This window comes from Ailuropoda melanoleuca, chromosome 16, assembly GCF_002007445.2.
Source record: "Ailuropoda melanoleuca isolate Jingjing chromosome 16, ASM200744v2, whole genome shotgun sequence".
Classification (NCBI taxonomy): domain Eukaryota; kingdom Metazoa; phylum Chordata; class Mammalia; order Carnivora; family Ursidae; genus Ailuropoda; species Ailuropoda melanoleuca.
Window position 1 is genome coordinate 40,052,727 of NC_048233.1, and position 18,602 is coordinate 40,071,328.

The 18,602-nt window shown below is 42.9% G+C and overlaps 1 protein-coding gene across 1 annotated transcript in view; it reads right to left on the bottom strand.

Annotated features, from left to right (window-relative positions):
* Positions 1-2,324: 2,324 nt before the first annotated feature.
* RACGAP1 (Rac GTPase activating protein 1) overlaps positions 2,325-18,602 on the bottom strand; it is a 33,116-nt gene continuing 16,838 nt past the window's right edge. Inside the window, exons 6-17 of the mRNA XM_011228877.3 lie at positions 17,644-17,697; positions 16,904-16,984; positions 16,131-16,248; positions 10,685-10,815; positions 9,853-10,017; positions 8,357-8,452; positions 7,903-8,101; positions 5,842-5,947; positions 5,534-5,666; positions 5,280-5,415; positions 3,791-3,899; positions 2,325-3,463 (exon numbers count right to left, since the gene is read on the bottom strand). Of these exons, the coding sequence (XP_011227179.1) occupies positions 3,388-3,463; positions 3,791-3,899; positions 5,280-5,415; positions 5,534-5,666; positions 5,842-5,947; positions 7,903-8,101; positions 8,357-8,452; positions 9,853-10,017; positions 10,685-10,815; positions 16,131-16,248; positions 16,904-16,984; positions 17,644-17,697 (1,404 nt within the window). The 3' untranslated portion in view covers positions 2,325-3,387. The remainder of the gene's footprint in view (positions 3,464-3,790; positions 3,900-5,279; positions 5,416-5,533; positions 5,667-5,841; positions 5,948-7,902; positions 8,102-8,356; positions 8,453-9,852; positions 10,018-10,684; positions 10,816-16,130; positions 16,249-16,903; positions 16,985-17,643; positions 17,698-18,602) is intronic.

The following is an 18,602-nucleotide window of genomic DNA, read 5'->3' on the forward strand; positions in this document are numbered from 1 at the left end:
CTTCGTGAATAGAAACCATCAACAAATACAGGCTCTGAGAACCAGAGTCTAATAAGTTATACAAGTGAAGGGTCCTGGCCCCTGGCCTGGGGCCTTCACTTATTTACAAAACAGATCAGCTACAGGGAGCAGATCTTTTTTAAAATCACTAAATTCCTAGGTTAAGTGACCATTCTCCAAATCCTGTTTATACAAAAAGCAATGACTAACATGCCCCAACTCTGCAGGCTTAAAAGCTTTTCGCACCAGTGGCTGAAACCGAGTCATGATCAGGCTATCATCGAAGCACGTGGATCGAGACCCTACTGTATGAACTGTGCCGACTTAAACACTGAACTCGGTGCCTCCCTTGCTTCTCAGATCTGGACCCCATAACAGCCCCTTCCTTGCGCCTTGCAGAACCTCAGAAAAGATGACGCCTGAGTAAGCAAACCACTGCTCGGTACCCCAGGCTCACCACAGTGGGTCTCCCAAATATTTTTCCAGTGGGAAATCACACAGTGTTTCACATACCGTATGTATAGGCATATGTCTGTGTGAAGCTTGAGGTGGGCAGGGGGGCTGGGACCAACCCAGCAGGGCTGACGGCTTTGCTCCCTGCACTCGGCACTCCCCGTCACTTTGTGCTGCCCAATAACTCAGGCAGGAATTTAAGAATTCAAGACCCCTTTCGATGCCACAGGTGCAGTTCATAGCCAAAAATGGCCATTTTTGTCATGGCAAATCACTTGAACACTCTATAGTCCTCTGATGGAAACTCAGATGCCTTCTATTTCTGCAATGAATTCACCTTCTTAAGGAGAAATCATTAGACACCTAGTAATAAATGCAAATTGTTGCTGCTGAATCAAACCATGTAATGCTTGCCCAGTTAAATATACATCAAACTTAGGAGTCTTACCTACACGGATGGAGAACGGACTTAAAACTTTTGATTCTGGTTATTAGCAAGTGAGAGAGTATTAAACTGCATTAAAGGCGGGGTAAGAGGCAGCATCAGAAAGGGTTAGAGGCGGGAGCCTCCCCTGTTTCTCCAAAGCACTGGACCCTTTCCTTAGATCTCACATCAAAGAAACACAATTTAATTAAGAAAACCCTCGAAAGTCAAGCTGTTCCACATGAAGTACTATTAAAGAAGTTGAAGGTGGGTACATATTTCCCTTTGCTAATATCAGAATTATTTTCATGGCTGAGGTCTCTTGGCCTAGCCCGAAACTGAGCAACTGGCTGCCAACATTTGACACACAGGACCATTTCCTTTTTTGTTAATGGGCCATCAGTTCCTGCATAGGGTAGTTTGCCCTCACGAACATTATACAATCCATTGACTTCCTCCACATTAGTGACGTAAAATGCACCTTGGGGAGATACTACAGAAAAGCAAATATGGAGCCAGGCCAACACCAGGCTTGCAAAGACATAAGGAAAGAGATGGCATCTAGGACAAAGTTAAAAAAATAAAATAAAATAAAACTTAACAGGCACATGCGTGTGTGTGTGTGTGTGTGTGTGTGTGTGTGTAAAGAGGGGGTAAAAGGAGAGGGAACCCGTCCTCTTTCAATTTGCTGAGGCAAAATCTCCCTGCTGTGAGAGCTGCCACCTCCTGGGAAAAAGCCGGTAGGTTGCCTCCTCTCTCCGTGGCTACATATTAAGCCTGCAACTGTTTCCGCTCGATCTCAGACACAGGCTGCTCCCCGGCTTCTGAGCTGCAAGTGCAAGTGCCCTCGGTTAATCACCCCACTCACTCCAGAGGCACTTCCAGCAGTGACGGATGTTCCAGGTGGCCAGCCAGCCAGAGGCATCTTTTTTTTTTTTTTTTTTTTTTTTAACTGCACCATTCTGGTCCCTAAAGACTTGTTTAAAAAGTTCGGTTTTGGGGCGCCTGGGTGGCGCAGTTGTTAAGTGTCTGCCTTTGGCTCAGGGTGTGATCCTGGCGTTCCGGGATCGAGCCCCACATCAGGGTCCTCCGCTGGGAGCCTGCTTCTTCCTCTCCCACTCCCCCTGTTTGTGTTCCCTCTCTCGCTGGCTGTCTCTCTCTAATAAAGAAATAAATAAATAAATCTTTAAAAAAAAAAAAGTTTGGTTTTTGTCTAAAGTAGTTTCTTCAAATGAGAGGATAACAGTCAAAGGACAAATCTAGGACTTCAATTTGGACAATGAAAGAGACTGAATGAGAAACGAAGAAACAAATTCCTGGTGGCGGCCGCACTGGGGGAGGGGAGAGAATGAAAAGGAATAATAGACCAAAACACCGAGGAAAAATATTTTCTTTAAAAAGGCATTGAAGGTTACCTTCCAGGACAAGAAAACCAACCTCGCAGTCCTTCTGAAAAAACAATTTACTTTTTTTCCAAGTATTATTCTAAATATGTGTTTTACAGACAAAGGTCACTATGGGTCAAAAGCATTCTACAGAAGAGAGCATTTTTATAGACATTGGAAATAATTTTAATAAAAGAAAAAGTTCATATTTATCTAGATGTGGCTATGTTCCATAGGAAGAGTTTAGCAACCAAAGTGCAAAGACAAAATGACTGTGACTTTTCTTGCCACACAAAATATTGACAATCTCCCCTTAGGGCCTACTCTTAATTGTGAACTGGGACCCCAAATAGACGGCATATGACCTTTAGAAGTAGGGCTCCAATGGACAAAGGGACAGGAGGCTCAAGCATCAGCACGAGTTCAACTGAAATACACACTGGCTTTGACCCCAACCAAACCCGAAGTCCAGCCAGAGGCCCATCAAGTGGAGTATCACTTTTACAAGTTGTGCCACGTAACACTATTAAACCTACTCAATCCAAATCAAGGCTAAGCACAGCCCCATCACTAGTTCTGTCCTCGTCCTATCCCATCTTTAGGAAAGCTCCACGTTACAGCTTAGTTCCTACTGGGGGAAGGGGACCTCCAAGTTCTCAGAAGGAGCCATCCTAAATCTTCTGCCCAACCTTTCTGTACCCTGCCCTCCCACCTCCCACCCTGAGACAAGTCAGTCTCACCAAAGAGGTGCAGCTTCTGTCATTGTCTCACGGAAATTAGTTCTAAATAACACCAGAGAAAGATCAGTCCATGAGCAGCATTTGGCTTTAAGCCAGAGGGAAGCGCCGCCCTTGGCCGCCCCACCCCCTAAATCACAATGAATTCCATAGTCTCCCTTCTACCGCCGTACAGAGCTCTCATCTAAAAGCTCCCAACAACGACAGCACAAGGTGTTGATATTACATTCCTTGAGGAGAAAGAGAGGGAGATATATATAGTTTTAATAAAACCCCCATGCACAATTAAACTTGATTAAAAGCCTGGAGAATGCTAAAAGTGGTAATGAGTACAGGTACGCCCTTCCTCGCCGTCAGTAAACGCTGGCAAGTAACAGGACACGGGACTTCACTTGAGCATTGGAGAAGCAAAAAAGTTGCCTTGTCGTCCTAGGTTGGTGGCAGACTTGCTTTTGCTCCCAAATCTACAGAGAATGAACCAAAAAAGTATTCTATGAAAAGAAGGTAAATAAATAACCAACTCTAATGTTACTTGACATTACCAGCGACAAACAGGAAACCCTCAACAACTACCCTGCAAACTACTCTCGGTCACGTGAGATGAGAGAGGGGAAACAAAACCTTTAGGCCCTTTCCAAAAAGGGGTCGTTATGGCTCCAGATTAGCTTTTAATGGCTAGCTGCTAGCTTAAGGCCTCATCCAATTTTCCCTTCAATAAGCTTCGGAATGCTGGAAGAGAGGTCTCGGGAAAGAGTCCTTTTTCAGTTCCCAAGCCGGCCAGTCCCACATACCTGGGCGTGTTCTTGGTGAGGGTGGAGCGCACTCTCTGCGATAGGGAACTAGATGAAGGCGTCTTGAGAAGCTGATGCTCAGGAGTGGTCACGGGCCCCAGCAAACTCACTTCAAAGTTAAGACATATTTTTAAAGGAAGGGCAAAAAGGAAAGCACCCTTGTGGGTGGCCAGTTTTAAGCTGAACACCCTATGAAGCCCTTAAGACCTAAGGTTAGAGACGCAAGCAAAGTCACAGCGATCAGTTTGGCCATCATCTGTAACAGGCAGTCTATCTTTGGAACTATGCAGGCAACTGCTCGATGAACAGTTGACATTCGCTGCCTGATTTTGGCCATTCGCAAACTCCAACATTCACAAATCTAATGTCTGACCACTCAATTCTTACCTACATTAGAAAAAACAACGTTCTTTCTTAAAATGATCTTGCAAAAATGAGAGGTCAAGTCTCCAACTCCAGTAAAGTCGGAAGAAACCAACCTCCAACATTTCTGATGGCAATACAAATTGGCAAAAGCCTTTAAGAAATCAAATTGGTGGGGGCACCTGGGTGGCACAGCGGTTAAGCGTCTGCCTTCGGCTCAGGGCGTGATCCCAGCGTTGTGGGATCGAGTCCCGCATCAGGCTCCTCTGCTATGAGCCTGCTTCTTCCTCTCCCACTCCCCCTGCTTGTGTTCCCTCTCTCGCTGGCTGTCTCTATCTCTGTCGAATAAATAAACAAAATCTTTAAAAAAAAAGAAAAAAAGAAATCAAATTGGTGGGGCGCCTGGGTGGCACAGCGGTTAAGCATCTGCCTTCGGCTCAGGGCGTGATCCCGGCGTTATGGGATCGAGCCCCACATCAGGCTCCTCCGCTATGAGCCTGCTTCTTCCTCTCCCACTCCCCCTGCTTGTGTTCCCTCTCTCGCTGGCTGTCTCTATCTCTGTCAAATAAATAAATAAAATCTTTAAAAAAAAAAAAAAAGAAAAAAGAAATCAAATTGGTGAAACATAAAAATGTCCAAGCCCTTTAATTCAGCGATTTCCACTCCTGGGAATTTAACATTAGGGGAAACAGAGGTATATACATATAATGCTGATGGCAGCACTATTTAATAACTATGGAAAACTAAAAAATAACATCAATTCCTAATAGAACATGTTAAGTAAATTACAGTTTACAACCATAAAAATGGTAAAATTATATAGTAACAGAAAGAGTTCCTACAATATGCTAAGTGAAATAAGATCAAATTATCTCTGAATTTTTATATTTCTAAAATATCCATATATTATATAAGGAAAAGGAGAACCATGTTCCATAAAAGTGAAAAAACAGTCAGAATGGTAGAACTGTACAGATTTTCTTTTAATGTAAGAATCCTCATAATGAATTTAATTTTTATTGAAGAATATGAATTCCAAACAGCTCTAGCAAAGGCAGGGAGAGGGTACATGGCCAAAACCAGAGAGGGAATCAGGTCCCTTAAGGAAACACAACTCGGGCCTTACCTTTAATATCTGGTGTCTGTGGCGTTGAAAAGGCATTTGAGTTTTCAATCACATGCATGGGGTCAATGTTCTCTTGTTCCACCATCATGAACTGACTCCAGTATTCCAGGGGCAGGGAAAGCAGGCGCTCTACCACCTAAACAGCCACCGAACCGGTTAGCACACTTCCAAAGCTCGGGCTTTACTTCTCACCACTCTCTCATGTTATCACGTCACACAGGTTTATATGTTATAGATATGGTGCACTTGCCTACCTTGGGCTGACGCTTGATGTCCTGTAACATTACCACTGGATCTGGATTGGGCACAGCATGGGCAACGATGGTAGGCCCGAAGACTTTAGCCAGATTGGCCACATCCATTTTAGTGTTTGGGCTCTGAGCCACTCTAAGCAAGAGAACATTCAATTAGAAGACTTGCTCTTCCACTTAAACGCAGACCAAAATATAAGATCTACCAGAAAACAACCCACCCTTCACGCTCCCTCCCTAACGCCCAGCCCACATTCTGTTCCCCGCGGCAAACCCCCAAACTCCCAGAAGCAAGTCTCTGCTGTAGTCACCTCTGCAGGTGAATCACGAGGAAAGCCAGTGTGTCTCTGTTGGCCTGGGGCAGTTCACCGACAGCCTGGTACATGGCAGCTATGCTGTTGTCCTCATCTGTGATTTCTGTAAATGAAAAGAAAACACCAAGAGGCCTAGACTTCTTTCCCCTGACAGCGTGCTTCCAAGTGATCGACCACAAAGTCTCATCTATACAGTAAGCGTCTGAAACTTCTGATTGGGTTCATGACTGCATCAAACTCCAGTTTCATTAACAAGCAGAACACTGGCCAACAGCTCAATATTAGAAATCAGAACCTTTAAAAAAAAAAACTCGGCTCCCGCAGTTAGGGAAGGCAGCTAGCAACCCGTGTGCGGGGAAGGCAGGCACACAGCTGCAGTGACAATTACCAAGGTGTTCGTTTATAAACCCTGGTCAGGGGCCTACTATGGACCTGGTACTATTCCAAGTGCTCAGGTAAAGCAGAATTAAACAAAGACCTTGCCTCATGGAACTTACATTCTATTGGAGGAGTTAGTCAAAAAGCAGGTATCTATCAGGCAGTGCTATTTAGTAGAAGCTAGAAAGTAATGGGAGCAGTCATTTTGGACAAGATGATCAGGAAAGGTGTTTCTGAGGACAAGATGCCCAAAAAGAAACCTGAAAGAAACAAAGGACCAAATCATGCAAATACATCCCAGGCTGAGACAATAACAAATGCAACAAGAGGGGAGTAAGCGTGGTTATGTGCTAAGAACGGCAAGCATTCCAGCTTAACGGGAGAAGAAAGAAAGAAGGGAAGGGTATTGAGAGAAATGATGCTAGGGACGTAACCAGGAGCCAAATCCTACAGGTGGGTTCTTTGGGGCCATGTGAAGGACTGTGGATTTTTATTCTGAGAGCAATGGGAAGTCACTGGAGAATACTAAGGACAGAAGAGACATCATCTAGAATGGATAAAAAAGATGTGGTATATATATCCACAATGGAATATCATGCAGCCATCAAAAAAAGAAATCTTGCCATTTGCAATGACGTGGGTGGAACTAGAGGGTATTGTGCTGAGAAATAAATCAGAGAAAGACAACTATCATATGATCTCACTAATACATGGAATTTGAGAAACAAGGTAGAGGATCCTAGGGGAAGAGAGGAAAAAATGAAACAAGAAACCAGAGACGGAGACAAACCATAAGTGACTCTTAATCTCAGGAAACAAACTGAGGATTGCTGGAGGGGAGGGGGGTGGAGGGAGAGGGTGGCTGGGTGATGGACACTGGGGAGGGTATGTGCTATAGTGAGCGCTGTGAATTGTGTAAGACTGATGAATCACAAACCTGTACCCCTGAAACAAATGATACATTATATGTTAATAAAAAAAAAAAAAGGAGAGACATCATCTAATTTAAATTTTAGAAGGACCCCTCTAGATACTGTTTGAGGATCATAGTGTAGAGGGCCAAGAATAGAAAGAGGAAAATCAGCAGGTTCTTTTCTCACTCCGGGATGAGAGATGTCAAGAGTGGTAGTAGTAGGAGTGGCAAATTTCAATTTTAAGATAAATTTTACAAGACCTTTGCTGACAAGATTTGTCAATGGATTAAATGTGGTGTGGGGAAAAGGAATCAAAGATGGCTCCAAGTTCAAAAGGACAGCCTCAAACTTGACCAAAAATAACAAAAAACCCCGAGTTAGTAGCCTATACAGTTTGACAGGAAGAAGACAGGCACGAGAACACGGATATGGTTATTCTTCCATCAGAGCGTGTGTCATCACAACGTTGCATGCACTGGACCGGGCGGTACACGAAGAGCCAAAAATTCCCGCCCCTGGGGGACTCACACTCTAGTATTAAGATTTGCTCTTGGGGCGCCTGGGTGGCACAGCGGTTAAGCGTCTGCCTTCGGCTCAGGCTGTGATCCCGGAGTTCTGGGATCGAGCCCCACATCAGGGTCCTCTGCTATGAGCCTGCTTCTTCCTCTCCCATTCCCCTGCTTGTGTTCCCTCTCTTGCTGGCTGTCTCTATCTCTGTCAAATAAATAAAATCTTTAAAAAAAAAAAAAAAAAGATCTGCTCTTACCTGCTGCCTCCATGAAAGTCTTGTTTAGCCGAAAGGTCAGAAGGGGTTCTTTGAGGTTTCGGAGGAAGTCCTTCAGGAGGCTACAGACAGCGTGGATATCATCCACTTTGCTGAGGAGGGGTACCGTTTTCACTCTGAGGAATTTCTCTTTCAGTTCTTTAACTGTCCGGTCACAGCCAGAGATCCGATACAGGCCTGTCTATTACCAAGGTGACACTTTCAGTTAAGAAGTCCTAAATTAACACAAATAACAAATTCATGCTCTCTGAAGGTAGACTTTTTTTTTTTTTTGAGAGCGCAGGGCAGAGGGAGCGGGAGAGAGAATCTAAAGCAGATTCCACATCCAACTCGGAGACTGACACAGGCTCGATCTCACAGATGACCTGAGCTGGTATCAGGAGTTGGTCATTTAACTAACCGAGCCACCCAGGAGCCCCTGAAGGTTGACTCTTACCTCAGTCAGCCCTCTCTGCTCAATCTCATTTACGCAATGGACAACAATGGAGGGGATCATTGGAGAAGTCTGGGACACATAATCTGCCAGCATTCCCTGGAAAGGGAGAGTTTTAAATTATTATTTATACGACTTAGACCAGCAAATCAAGACGAGTAGGAAAAACCATCTTCAAACTAATACTAAGGCTGGGACGTCATGTTTACTTGTAAATTCCTACTCCCAAAAGCATATATTAGAACAGAGACTCTCAGCTATATTTTTCCTACAACCACTACAGGACTGATTTATGGTCACATATACCGCACTCGTGCATGAACAAGCTATAACTCTGCCCCCACTTGTCCTCTACTCAAGGGTCTCAGAAAGCAAGCAATAATGAGATTACAGGTACGGCCTTTAATATGAACTAATTTATTATTCTAAAAAAGAAAGCCTTTTTTACCCTTTAATTGTTCTTTTTTTTTTTTTTTAAGATTTTATTTATTTATTTGACATACAGACAGCCAGCGACAGAGGGAACACAAGCAGGGGGAGTGGGAGAGAAAGAAGCAGGCTCCCAGTGGAGGAGCCTGATGCGGGGCTCAATCCCAGAACGCTGGGATCACGCCCTGAGCTGAAGGCAGATGCTTAACGACTGCGCTACCCAGGCGCCCCTACCCTTTAATTATTCTTAAGTAAGAAAAATTATTTAACACAACTCACAGTTGATCAGGACACAAACCTATCTGTAGGGGAGAATTCCATGGTTCTCTATCAGAGTAGAGAAAATTTGTAACCAATTACACGCACAAATAAGAACCGTTAAGATTAAAGAAAAGCAACACTTGATTTGCTGGGGGCTGGACAGCAGCATAATCGTTTTGTTTTGAATCTTGTTAATGTTGTTCATACAATAAATAATTTCTTATTAGATTGAATCAGTTTTTAGAAATAAGGAATCTAATCTTAATAGCTTAATATGGGATACCTCTAACATAAGAGGAAGTACATTCACAGATGAAATTACATGATGGCTGGTATTTGTTTCAAGATAATTCACTGGACAGGACCAGGAGGAGGACATGGGGGTACTGATAAATCGAGATTGGACATGAACTAGTAATCACAGATGTTGAGAGATAGGAACAAGGGGTTAGTTATCCTAATCTCTCTACTTCTGTATATGTTTGGATTTTATAAAACAGGAATAGGATGTGGAGGGGAAGGAAGAGAAGAGGAGGAAAGGAAAGGGGAGGGAGGAAGAAGGAAGGAAAGAAGGAAAGGGAGGGAGGGAGGAGGAGTAGGTAAGAAGGGAGAGGGTGGAACAAGGGAAGGAAAGTCTGGTGTAGAAAAGTTACCAAACAGACAAACTCAAGCAGGACTCGGCTGCAAGTTAAGATTTGATCATTTCTCTTCATCATTCGTGGGAAAAACTATCTTAGGATAAAAACTGACATTAAGCTTTGAAAAAGCTAAAGAAGCCATAACACAAGGATGGCCCCCACAGGTCCTACCTCTCCAATCTTGACAGGTGTTCCTATCAGAGTAGGAATGCAGGGAAGGGGACAGCGGTCCCGACATTCTGGGTGAGAGACCACACGACAGTCTCGACACTTCAGAGACAGCTTGCCAAACTTTATCCGCTTTCCACATGGAACACAAGACTCAGGTTTAATAACCTGGGGGCAAAAGAGGACGGAAATAACAGAGTGGTCTGAATTAGAAAATTATCATCATCAACAACCCACATTTATTAAGCACTTAGTATGTGCCAAACCACCTCCTAACCCCTTTACACATACGTATGTAATTCTCACAATCATCCTGTAACGTAGGTTTTGTTCTTTAAGCTAAGGACACAGAAGCCAAAAGAGGCCGTGTAATTTGCATCATAAGGTCATCCAGCTGGAAGCGGGCAGCGTACAGTAGCGGAAAGAACCTGGTGACGAGGAGTCACAAAATCGCCATGTTAACACTGCCACTGACTGTCCTGTGGCCCAAACAAGGCAGTTAACTCTTTGGAGCCTCAGGTTGCTTGGGTTTTTATGAGGAAATCCAATGGGACAAAGGTAAAGTCTGCTATATTCAAGCATACTATGTAAATATGTATCATTAAAAAGCATCAACAACTGCTTCTGAAAAGCTGCTTTAACGTAATGTTACTCACAGAATGGAAAGCCAGACACCCTCTGTAACCAGTAGTTAGCCTTGAAGAGTGGAACCGAAAGGAGATCTGACATTTAACTTTCTAACACTAAGTTATTTAAATCTGTTCCTGGTATCTATTACTTTCACAATCAAAAAATTCAGTGTGCCCAAAAGAAGAAACAGCGATCACAGATCTACCGTCTTAGAGACAAAGTCATGCAGGCGCATCCCTCCATTACTCTGTGGAGTGCCAGAACTCTCTGTCTCAGTCCTTGGCTCCAGCTGCCTGTTGCTCAAGGTGGAGTCGCTATTCCAAGGTTGTAAAGTACCTAGAAAACAAGCAACTTTAAGCTTTTTAATTTTTTGTTCCTTCTGAATTTTAACCCCAACTTTAATATAACTGGTAGACAACCGGTAATCTGTAACCATAATCAGAAGCGACTACAATGACTATGCAGAAAAATCATTTCAAGAATAATGAGTTATGGGGCACCTGGGTGGCTTAGTCAGTTGAGCATCTGACTCCGGGTTTTGGCTCAGGTCAGGTTCTCATGGGTCATGGGATCAAGCCCCGCATGGGTTCCACGCTCATCAGGGCATCTGCCTGAAGGTCCTCTCCCTCTGCCCCTCCCCCCACCACTCTCTCACAAATAAATAAAAAAATCTTTAAAAAAAAAAAAAAAAAAAGGAATAACATATTATGTGTGAGTGACGTCGGCCAGGCTAGCAATCCAAAGGTAGAGAATGACATGGTGCTCTGGCCGTCAGCAAGGGCAGTAAGAAACTACCCACGATATCCAATCCCTGCCTCAAAGGGCTCTAAAAAGCCAAGTCTCCCCAAATTCTACCAGTTGTTTTACACAGGCAGTATAGCTACAAAGCTAACGGACCTGTTTTCCTTTGGCTTCTTGTCCGGTATGGCACAGTCTCAATTGTGGACACAGCTTCGATGGGCCCACCATCATTGGGAACAGTCACTGTAGTTTTTGCAACTATGGATTCATTCCCCTGAAACAAAAGTAGAAATGAGGGAAGGACAAACATGTGAATCTAATTTCCCCTCTACTATAGGGTAATCTTGGAGTGGCTGAAAAATTTCCTGCATCTTGGTCAGGACTTACAGCCCCAGCTCAAAAACACTCAGATGAAACCTCATACTTTAGAACAGAAATATAGGTCACAGAGGCATACATACAAGCAACTAAGAATCAAATACAAAGCTGACAGTTTACTCAATCAGAGTGATTTCATTCATATGGATGATAAGGACCCTATTATGACAGAAAAACTCACCAAATCTCTCTCTCAAAATAACGTTGCAGCATTGACTCAGGATTCTATTTATTTTATATTTTATTTTATTTTATTTTATTTTATTTTATTTTATTTTATTTATTTGAGGGAGACAAAGCAAGCACAAGCAGGGGGAGGGGCAGAAGGGGAGGGAAAGGACAGGGAGATTCCCCACTGAGCAAGGAGCCCCACTCGGGGCTTGACCCCAACCCCGAGATCATGACCTGAGCCAAAGTCAAATGCTTAACTGACTAAGTCACCCAGGTGCCCCTTGACTCAGAATTCTTAATGGTTGGGGCCACTAACCTCTGATGTGTTTCACAACCACAATTCTCTTGACCTGATTATTCTTACCTGGTCTACTGTGGAGCCAATGGAACGAGTCTTCTTTACAGGTCCAGGGGGACCATCGACGAACTGTCGGCTACTAGAGCGCTGGAAAGGAGACAAAGACCAAGGAGTTTAGTGCCAAACAGAAGATCTGAAGCACAGAAGATAAAACTTTTCCATTAGACAACTTGAGGGCAAGTCCTAGGTACCAGCGCTATGGTAAATAACAACATGCTCTCTCTCATTCTATTTCCACATGAAGCTTAAGCTGTACCCACATAAAAATGCCCTCAGTGCCCTGAAAGAAACAAGCACGATTTGGAAAAATTTAGATGACAGCACCAGAAAAAGTAGAGCTATAATCCTATCTAAGGACATGCAGTCTTTGGAAACATATTAAGTACCCTAAACAAGCACACACAGACAGAGGTCCGCATATCCTATTACACACACATTTCATCTGAACATTATATTAGAGTACTAAAGTCCTGCATAAAAATTCCCACGGCAACTCAAAACAAACTCAAGTGTATCCTCTTCCACTCCTTGAATGAACTGAGGCAGCCAGAACAGTGCAATAGGACAAGATTCTGTCCTGAGTTACGACCTCGAGGAGGGTCCATACAGCCCCCCAGCAGGAACTCATTTGCAATAGGTGTTTAACAAAGTCAGGAATGCTGTATCATGGAAAAATTTCTAGAGAAAACTCCTTTATTGTAATTTTGTAAAAACAACAACAACAAAAACTAAACAAAACCATACGTACCCTCTTTTCTCTCTTCTTCAGTTTGAAAGTCTTTACCAAAGAAGAATCCCAATCCTGTTGACAATTACATTGTATTAATTTCTTTCTGTGGTTAGGGCTCCCCTAAACCCCGTGCAAATAAATTCACAGAGAACTTTAAAGGCTTTTTGAGTTAGACTACCTAACTTACAGTTTGGAGAGTGGGGGAAGGGAGGGTCTCAAGTGCCGCAGCTACAGAGCTATGGTAAATTAACTTGCTTTCTTTCCAGAACTGAAGCTATTGTAATAGAGTCAGGAGTCAATACCACAGAGGCAAGAAAAGGTTAAAGAATCAGCTTCTGCCGTGATTCTCTCCAGTGCCTGGTCCTTTATTTCTGACTGTTCCTGTAGTTAGTTGTGGAACTCACAGACTCTCAGGCACTAGAGTGATCGGGTTAGATGTCCTTCTCACTCTTAAGGGACTGCAGTCTAATCAAACGTTCTGTACAATGTAGCCACTTAAAAAGTTGTAGTTCGGGTTTCACATCTCTCAAACATCCATCTTCCTTGAGCCCCAACAAAGACATTCACCACTGAAGAATTATATTTTTTACCATGCTCTAGTTTCACTTCACTTATTTTAACCATTTAATTCATGAGACTTCCCTACTCCTGATAATCCCTGAAATCACAAAACCCAGAAACAGTAGTACATAGCCAATGGTAGCTTAGCTAAATGAAATCTAATCGCTCCAACTCCTGGTCAAGTAATTTAATTTAGCTACTGATTATTTGATTCAGTTTGGATTACAACAGATACACCACAAGTAGGTCTAGCTCCAAAATCAGCTATTGATATGTTCTAGTTTTTTAATATATCCCAGACCTATTCATATCATTCCTTATTTCAAAAAGGTGACACCTATTATTTATATCTATAAAATAGCAATGATTTCCCCAAAAACTGATTTGGGACAGAACGCTCCTAGCCCACGTTAACAAGTAGTCGTCACTTGTTTCACTACCAGAAAACCAGCCACGAGAACCTCCTGATTTATTGCTTTGTTTGCTAGCTTTCAGCCAGTAAAACAGGAAAGATACACAAACCGATAAACCACCAATCTCTGAACATCAAAGATTGAAATATCAGGAGATGACCTTTTATGCAGAAACACCACCGTAAGTTAAGAAAAGGGTGCCACCCCACAAAGCAGGGTGACAAAGAGTTTAAGCCAGTTAACCATTGTGTAACAAAGCATTATAGAGTGCCTGGAAACTTTGTCAGTCTTCAGGCTGAAGTTCCAGAGCACCAGTTTCCTTCTAATTGTGAAGTATGACTAAGTTTTCTTCAAGAACCAAACTAATTCTGAAATAAGGCACAAGTCTATTCTCTCCAAGAGCAGCAAATAAACCCTGCCTGGGTAGAATCTTGCTAATTTTTTTTTTTTATTGCTAGCTGGAGCTGTAAGCCACGACACAGTCAATTAGCACTCGTAGTTCGCAGATCCGTTAAATAAATTTAACCTCATACCAAATCCTGAGTTCTATATTCTCACTTCCAGAAACTAAACATATAAGCCAGTCTCTTATAGCCTGTGTGGATTTTTATTTTACAATGCTAGCTCATGGGGCGCCTGGGTGGCTCAGTCATTAAGCGTCTGCCTTCGGCTCAGGTTATGATCTCAGGGTCCTGGGATCAAGCCCTGCATTGGGCTCCCTGCTCAAGCGGGAGTTTGCTTCCCCCCCTCCCACTCTCCCTCCTTGTGTTCCCTCTCTTGCTGTCTCTCTGTCAAATAAATAAATAAAATCTTAAAAAAAAAAAATTGCTAGTTCAGGGACGCCCAAGTGGTGCAGTTGGTTAAGCGTCTGACTCTTGGTTTTGGCTAAGGTCATGATCTCAGGGTCCTGAGATCGGGCTCCACTGCGTCAGGCTCCACGCTCAGTGGAATCTGCATAAAGACACTTTCTTGGGGTGCCTGGGTGGCTCAGTGGTTGTCTCCCTTCAGCTCAGGGCGTGATCCCAGGGTGCTGGGATCGAGCCCCACATCGGGCTCTCTGCTCTGCTGGGAGCCTGCTTCTTCCTCTCCCACTCCCCCTGCTTGTGTTCCCTCTCTCACTGGCTGTCTCACTCTCTGTCAAATAAATAAAATCTTTAAAAAAAAAAAATAGAAAAGAAAAAAAAGAGGAGAACCACGACACCTTAAAAAAAAAAAACACTTCTCCCTCTCCTTCCCCTGCACTGTGCGCTCTCTGTGTCTCTCTCATAAATAAATAAAGTCTTTAAATAAATTAATTAATAAAATAAAATGCTAGCTCAAAATCTGTAACACATCAACTAATAAAACAGTAATAAAGGGGGGGGTGCCTGGGTAGCTCAGTCGGTTAAGTGTCTGGCTTCAGCTCAGGTCATGATCCCAGAGTCCTGGGATCGAGCCCCACATCGGGCTCCCTGCTCAGCAGAGAGCCTGCTTCTCCCTCTGTCTGCTGCTCCCCCTGCTTGTGCTCTCTCTCTGTCAAATAAATAAATAAACATCTTTAAAAAAACAAAAGAAAACAGTAATAAAGGAATTCCAGAAGAGAGGACAGGAGAGAGATTCCTGAGGGAGAAGGGGTAAGAAAAATAGACAATTCTCAGAGATCAAACGTTTATTACCAGAGATTCGTCAGTCTTGTCAAAGCTGATATCAGATAAAATTGAACCAGATTCGTCAATAGTTGACAACCTAGATGAAAGAAACAACACAGTATTAGATACAGAAGACTCTGGAAATTAAAATGCACGAACGCCCAGAATGAGTCACAGTGGTTAGGTAACACGAGCAATTTCATAGCAGTGCCTTCCTATGGAGACAATTACAAGTTCAAAGCCTAGTCGTGGTGGCCGCTTGCTATGGTTTCCGTGGGAGAGCACGGCTGTGCACGCGTGAGGACACACGCAGCACAGCTGCTTTTTCAGCAAAGACCTCACAACAGCAGTTGAAAGTTACAGTCGGGAGCATGGGTGCTACTCCCTGCTGAGAAGGCTACTAAAAATGCATAGGCTGAACAAAGAGTGAAGTTTAATCTGATCCCAATTGTGGTTGCTTTCTACAAGAAAGAGTATCACCTAGCATTAGCTTTTGANGCCAGGCTAGCAATCCAAAGGTAGAGAATGACATGGTGCTCTGGCCGTCAGCAAGGGCAGTAAGAAACTACCCACGATATCCAATCCCTGCCTCAAAGGGCTCTAAAAAGCCAAGTCTCCCCAAATTCTACCAGTTGTTTTACACAGGCAGTATAGCTACAAAGCTAACGGACCTGTTTTCCTTTGGCTTCTTGTCCGGTATGGCACAGTCTCAATTGTGGACACAGCTTCGATGGGCCCACCATCATTGGGAACAGTCACTGTAGTTTTTGCAACTATGGATTCATTCCCCTGAAACAAAAGTAGAAATGAGGGAAGGACAAACATGTGAATCTAATTTCCCCTCTACTATAGGGTAATCTTGGAGTGGCTGAAAAATTTCCTGCATCTTGGTCAGGACTTACAGCCCCAGCTCAAAAACACTCAGATGAAACCTCATACTTTAGAACAGAAATATAGGTCACAGAGGCATACATACAAGCAACTAAGAATCAAATACAAAGCTGACAGTTTACTCAATCAGAGTGATTTCATTCATATGGATGATAAGGACCCTATTATGACAGAAAAACTCACCAAATCTCTCTCTCAAAATAACGTTGCAGCATTGACTCAGGATTCTATTTATTTTATTTTTTTATTTTATTTTATTTTATTTTATTTTATTTTATTTTATTTTATTTTATTTTATTTTATTGAGGGAGACAAAGCAAGCACAAGCAGGGGGAGGGGCAGAAGGGGAGGGAAAGGACAGGGAGATTCCCCACTGAGCAAGGAGCCCCACTCGGGGCTTGACCCCAACCCCGAGATCATGACCTGAGCCAAAGTCAAATGCTTAACTGACTAAGTCACCCAGGTGCCCCTTGACTCAGAATTCTTAATGGTTGGGGCCACTAACCTCTGATGTGTTTCACAACCACAATTCTCTTGACCTGATTATTCTTACCTGGTCTACTGTGGAGCCAATGGAACGAGTCTTCTTTACAGGTCCAGGGGGACCATCGACGAACTGTCGGCTACTAGAGCGCTGGAAAGGAGACAAAGACCAAGGAGTTTAGTGCCAAACAGAAGATCTGAAGCACAGAAGATAAAAGTTTTCCATTAGACAACTTGAGGGCAAGTCCTAGGTACCAGCGCTATGGTAAATAACAACATGCTCTCTCTCATTCTATTTCCACATGAAGCTTAAGCTGTACCCACATAAAAATGCCCTCAGTGCCCTGAAAGAAACAAGCACGATTTGGAAAAATTTAGATGACAGCACCAGAAAAAGTAGAGCTATAATCCTATCTAAGGACATGCAGTCTTTGGAAACATATTAAGTACCCTAAACAAGCACACACAGACAGAGGTCCGCATATCCTATTACACACACATTTCATCTGAACATTATATTAGAGTACTAAAGTCCTGCATAAAAATTCCCACGGCAACTCAAAACAAACTCAAGTGTATCCTCTTCCACTCCTTGAATGAACTGAGGCAGCCAGAACTGCAATAGGACAAGATTCTGTCCTGAGTTACGACCTCGAGGAGGGTCCATACAGCCCCCCAGCAGGAACTCATTTGCAATAGGTGTTTAACAAAGTCAGGAATGCTGTATCATGGAAAAATTTCTAGAGAAAACTCCTTTATTGTAATTTTGTAAAAACAACAACAACAAAAACTAAACAAAACCATACGTACCCTCTTTTCTCTCTTCTTCAGTTTGAAAGTCTTTACCAAAGAAGAATCCCAATCCTGTTGACAATTACATTGTATTAATTTCTTTCTGTGGTTAGGGCTCCCCTAAACCCCGTGCAAATAAATTCACAGAGAACTTTAAAGGCTTTTTGAGTTAGACTACCTAACTTACAGTTTGGAGAGTGGGGGAAGGGAGGGTCTCAAGTGCCGCAGCTACAGAGCTATGGTAAATTAACTTGCTTTCTTTCCAGAACTGAAGCTATTGTAATAGAGTCAGGAGTCAATACCACAGAGGCAAGAAAAGGTTAAAGAATCAGCTTCTGCCGTGATTCTCTCCAGTGCCTGGTCCTTTATTTCTGACTGTTCCTGTAGTTAGTTGTGGAACTCACAGACTCTCAGGCACTAGAGTGATCGGGTTAGATGTCCTTCTCACTCTTAAGGGACTGCAGTCTAATCAAACGTTCTGTACAATGTAGCCACTTAAAAAGTTGTAGTTCGGGTTTCACATCTCTCAAACATCCATCTTCCTTGAGCCCCAACAAAGACATTCACCACTGAAGAATTATATTTTTTACCATGCTCTAGTTTCACTTCACTTATTTTAACCATTTAATTCATGAGACTTCCCTACTCCTGATAATCCCTGAAATCACAAAACCCAGAAACAGTAGTACATAGCCAATGGTAGCTTAGCTAAATGAAATCTAATCGCTCCAACTCCTGGTCAAGTAATTTAATTTAGCTACTGATTATTTGATTCAGTTTGGATTACAACAGATACACCACAAGTAGGTCTAGCTCCAAAATCAGCTATTGATATGTTCTAGTTTTTTAATATATCCCAGACCTATTCATATCATTCCTTATTTCAAAAAGGTGACACCTATTATTTATATCTATAAAATAGCAATGATTTCCCCAAAAACTGATTTGGGACAGAACGCTCCTAGCCCACGTTAACA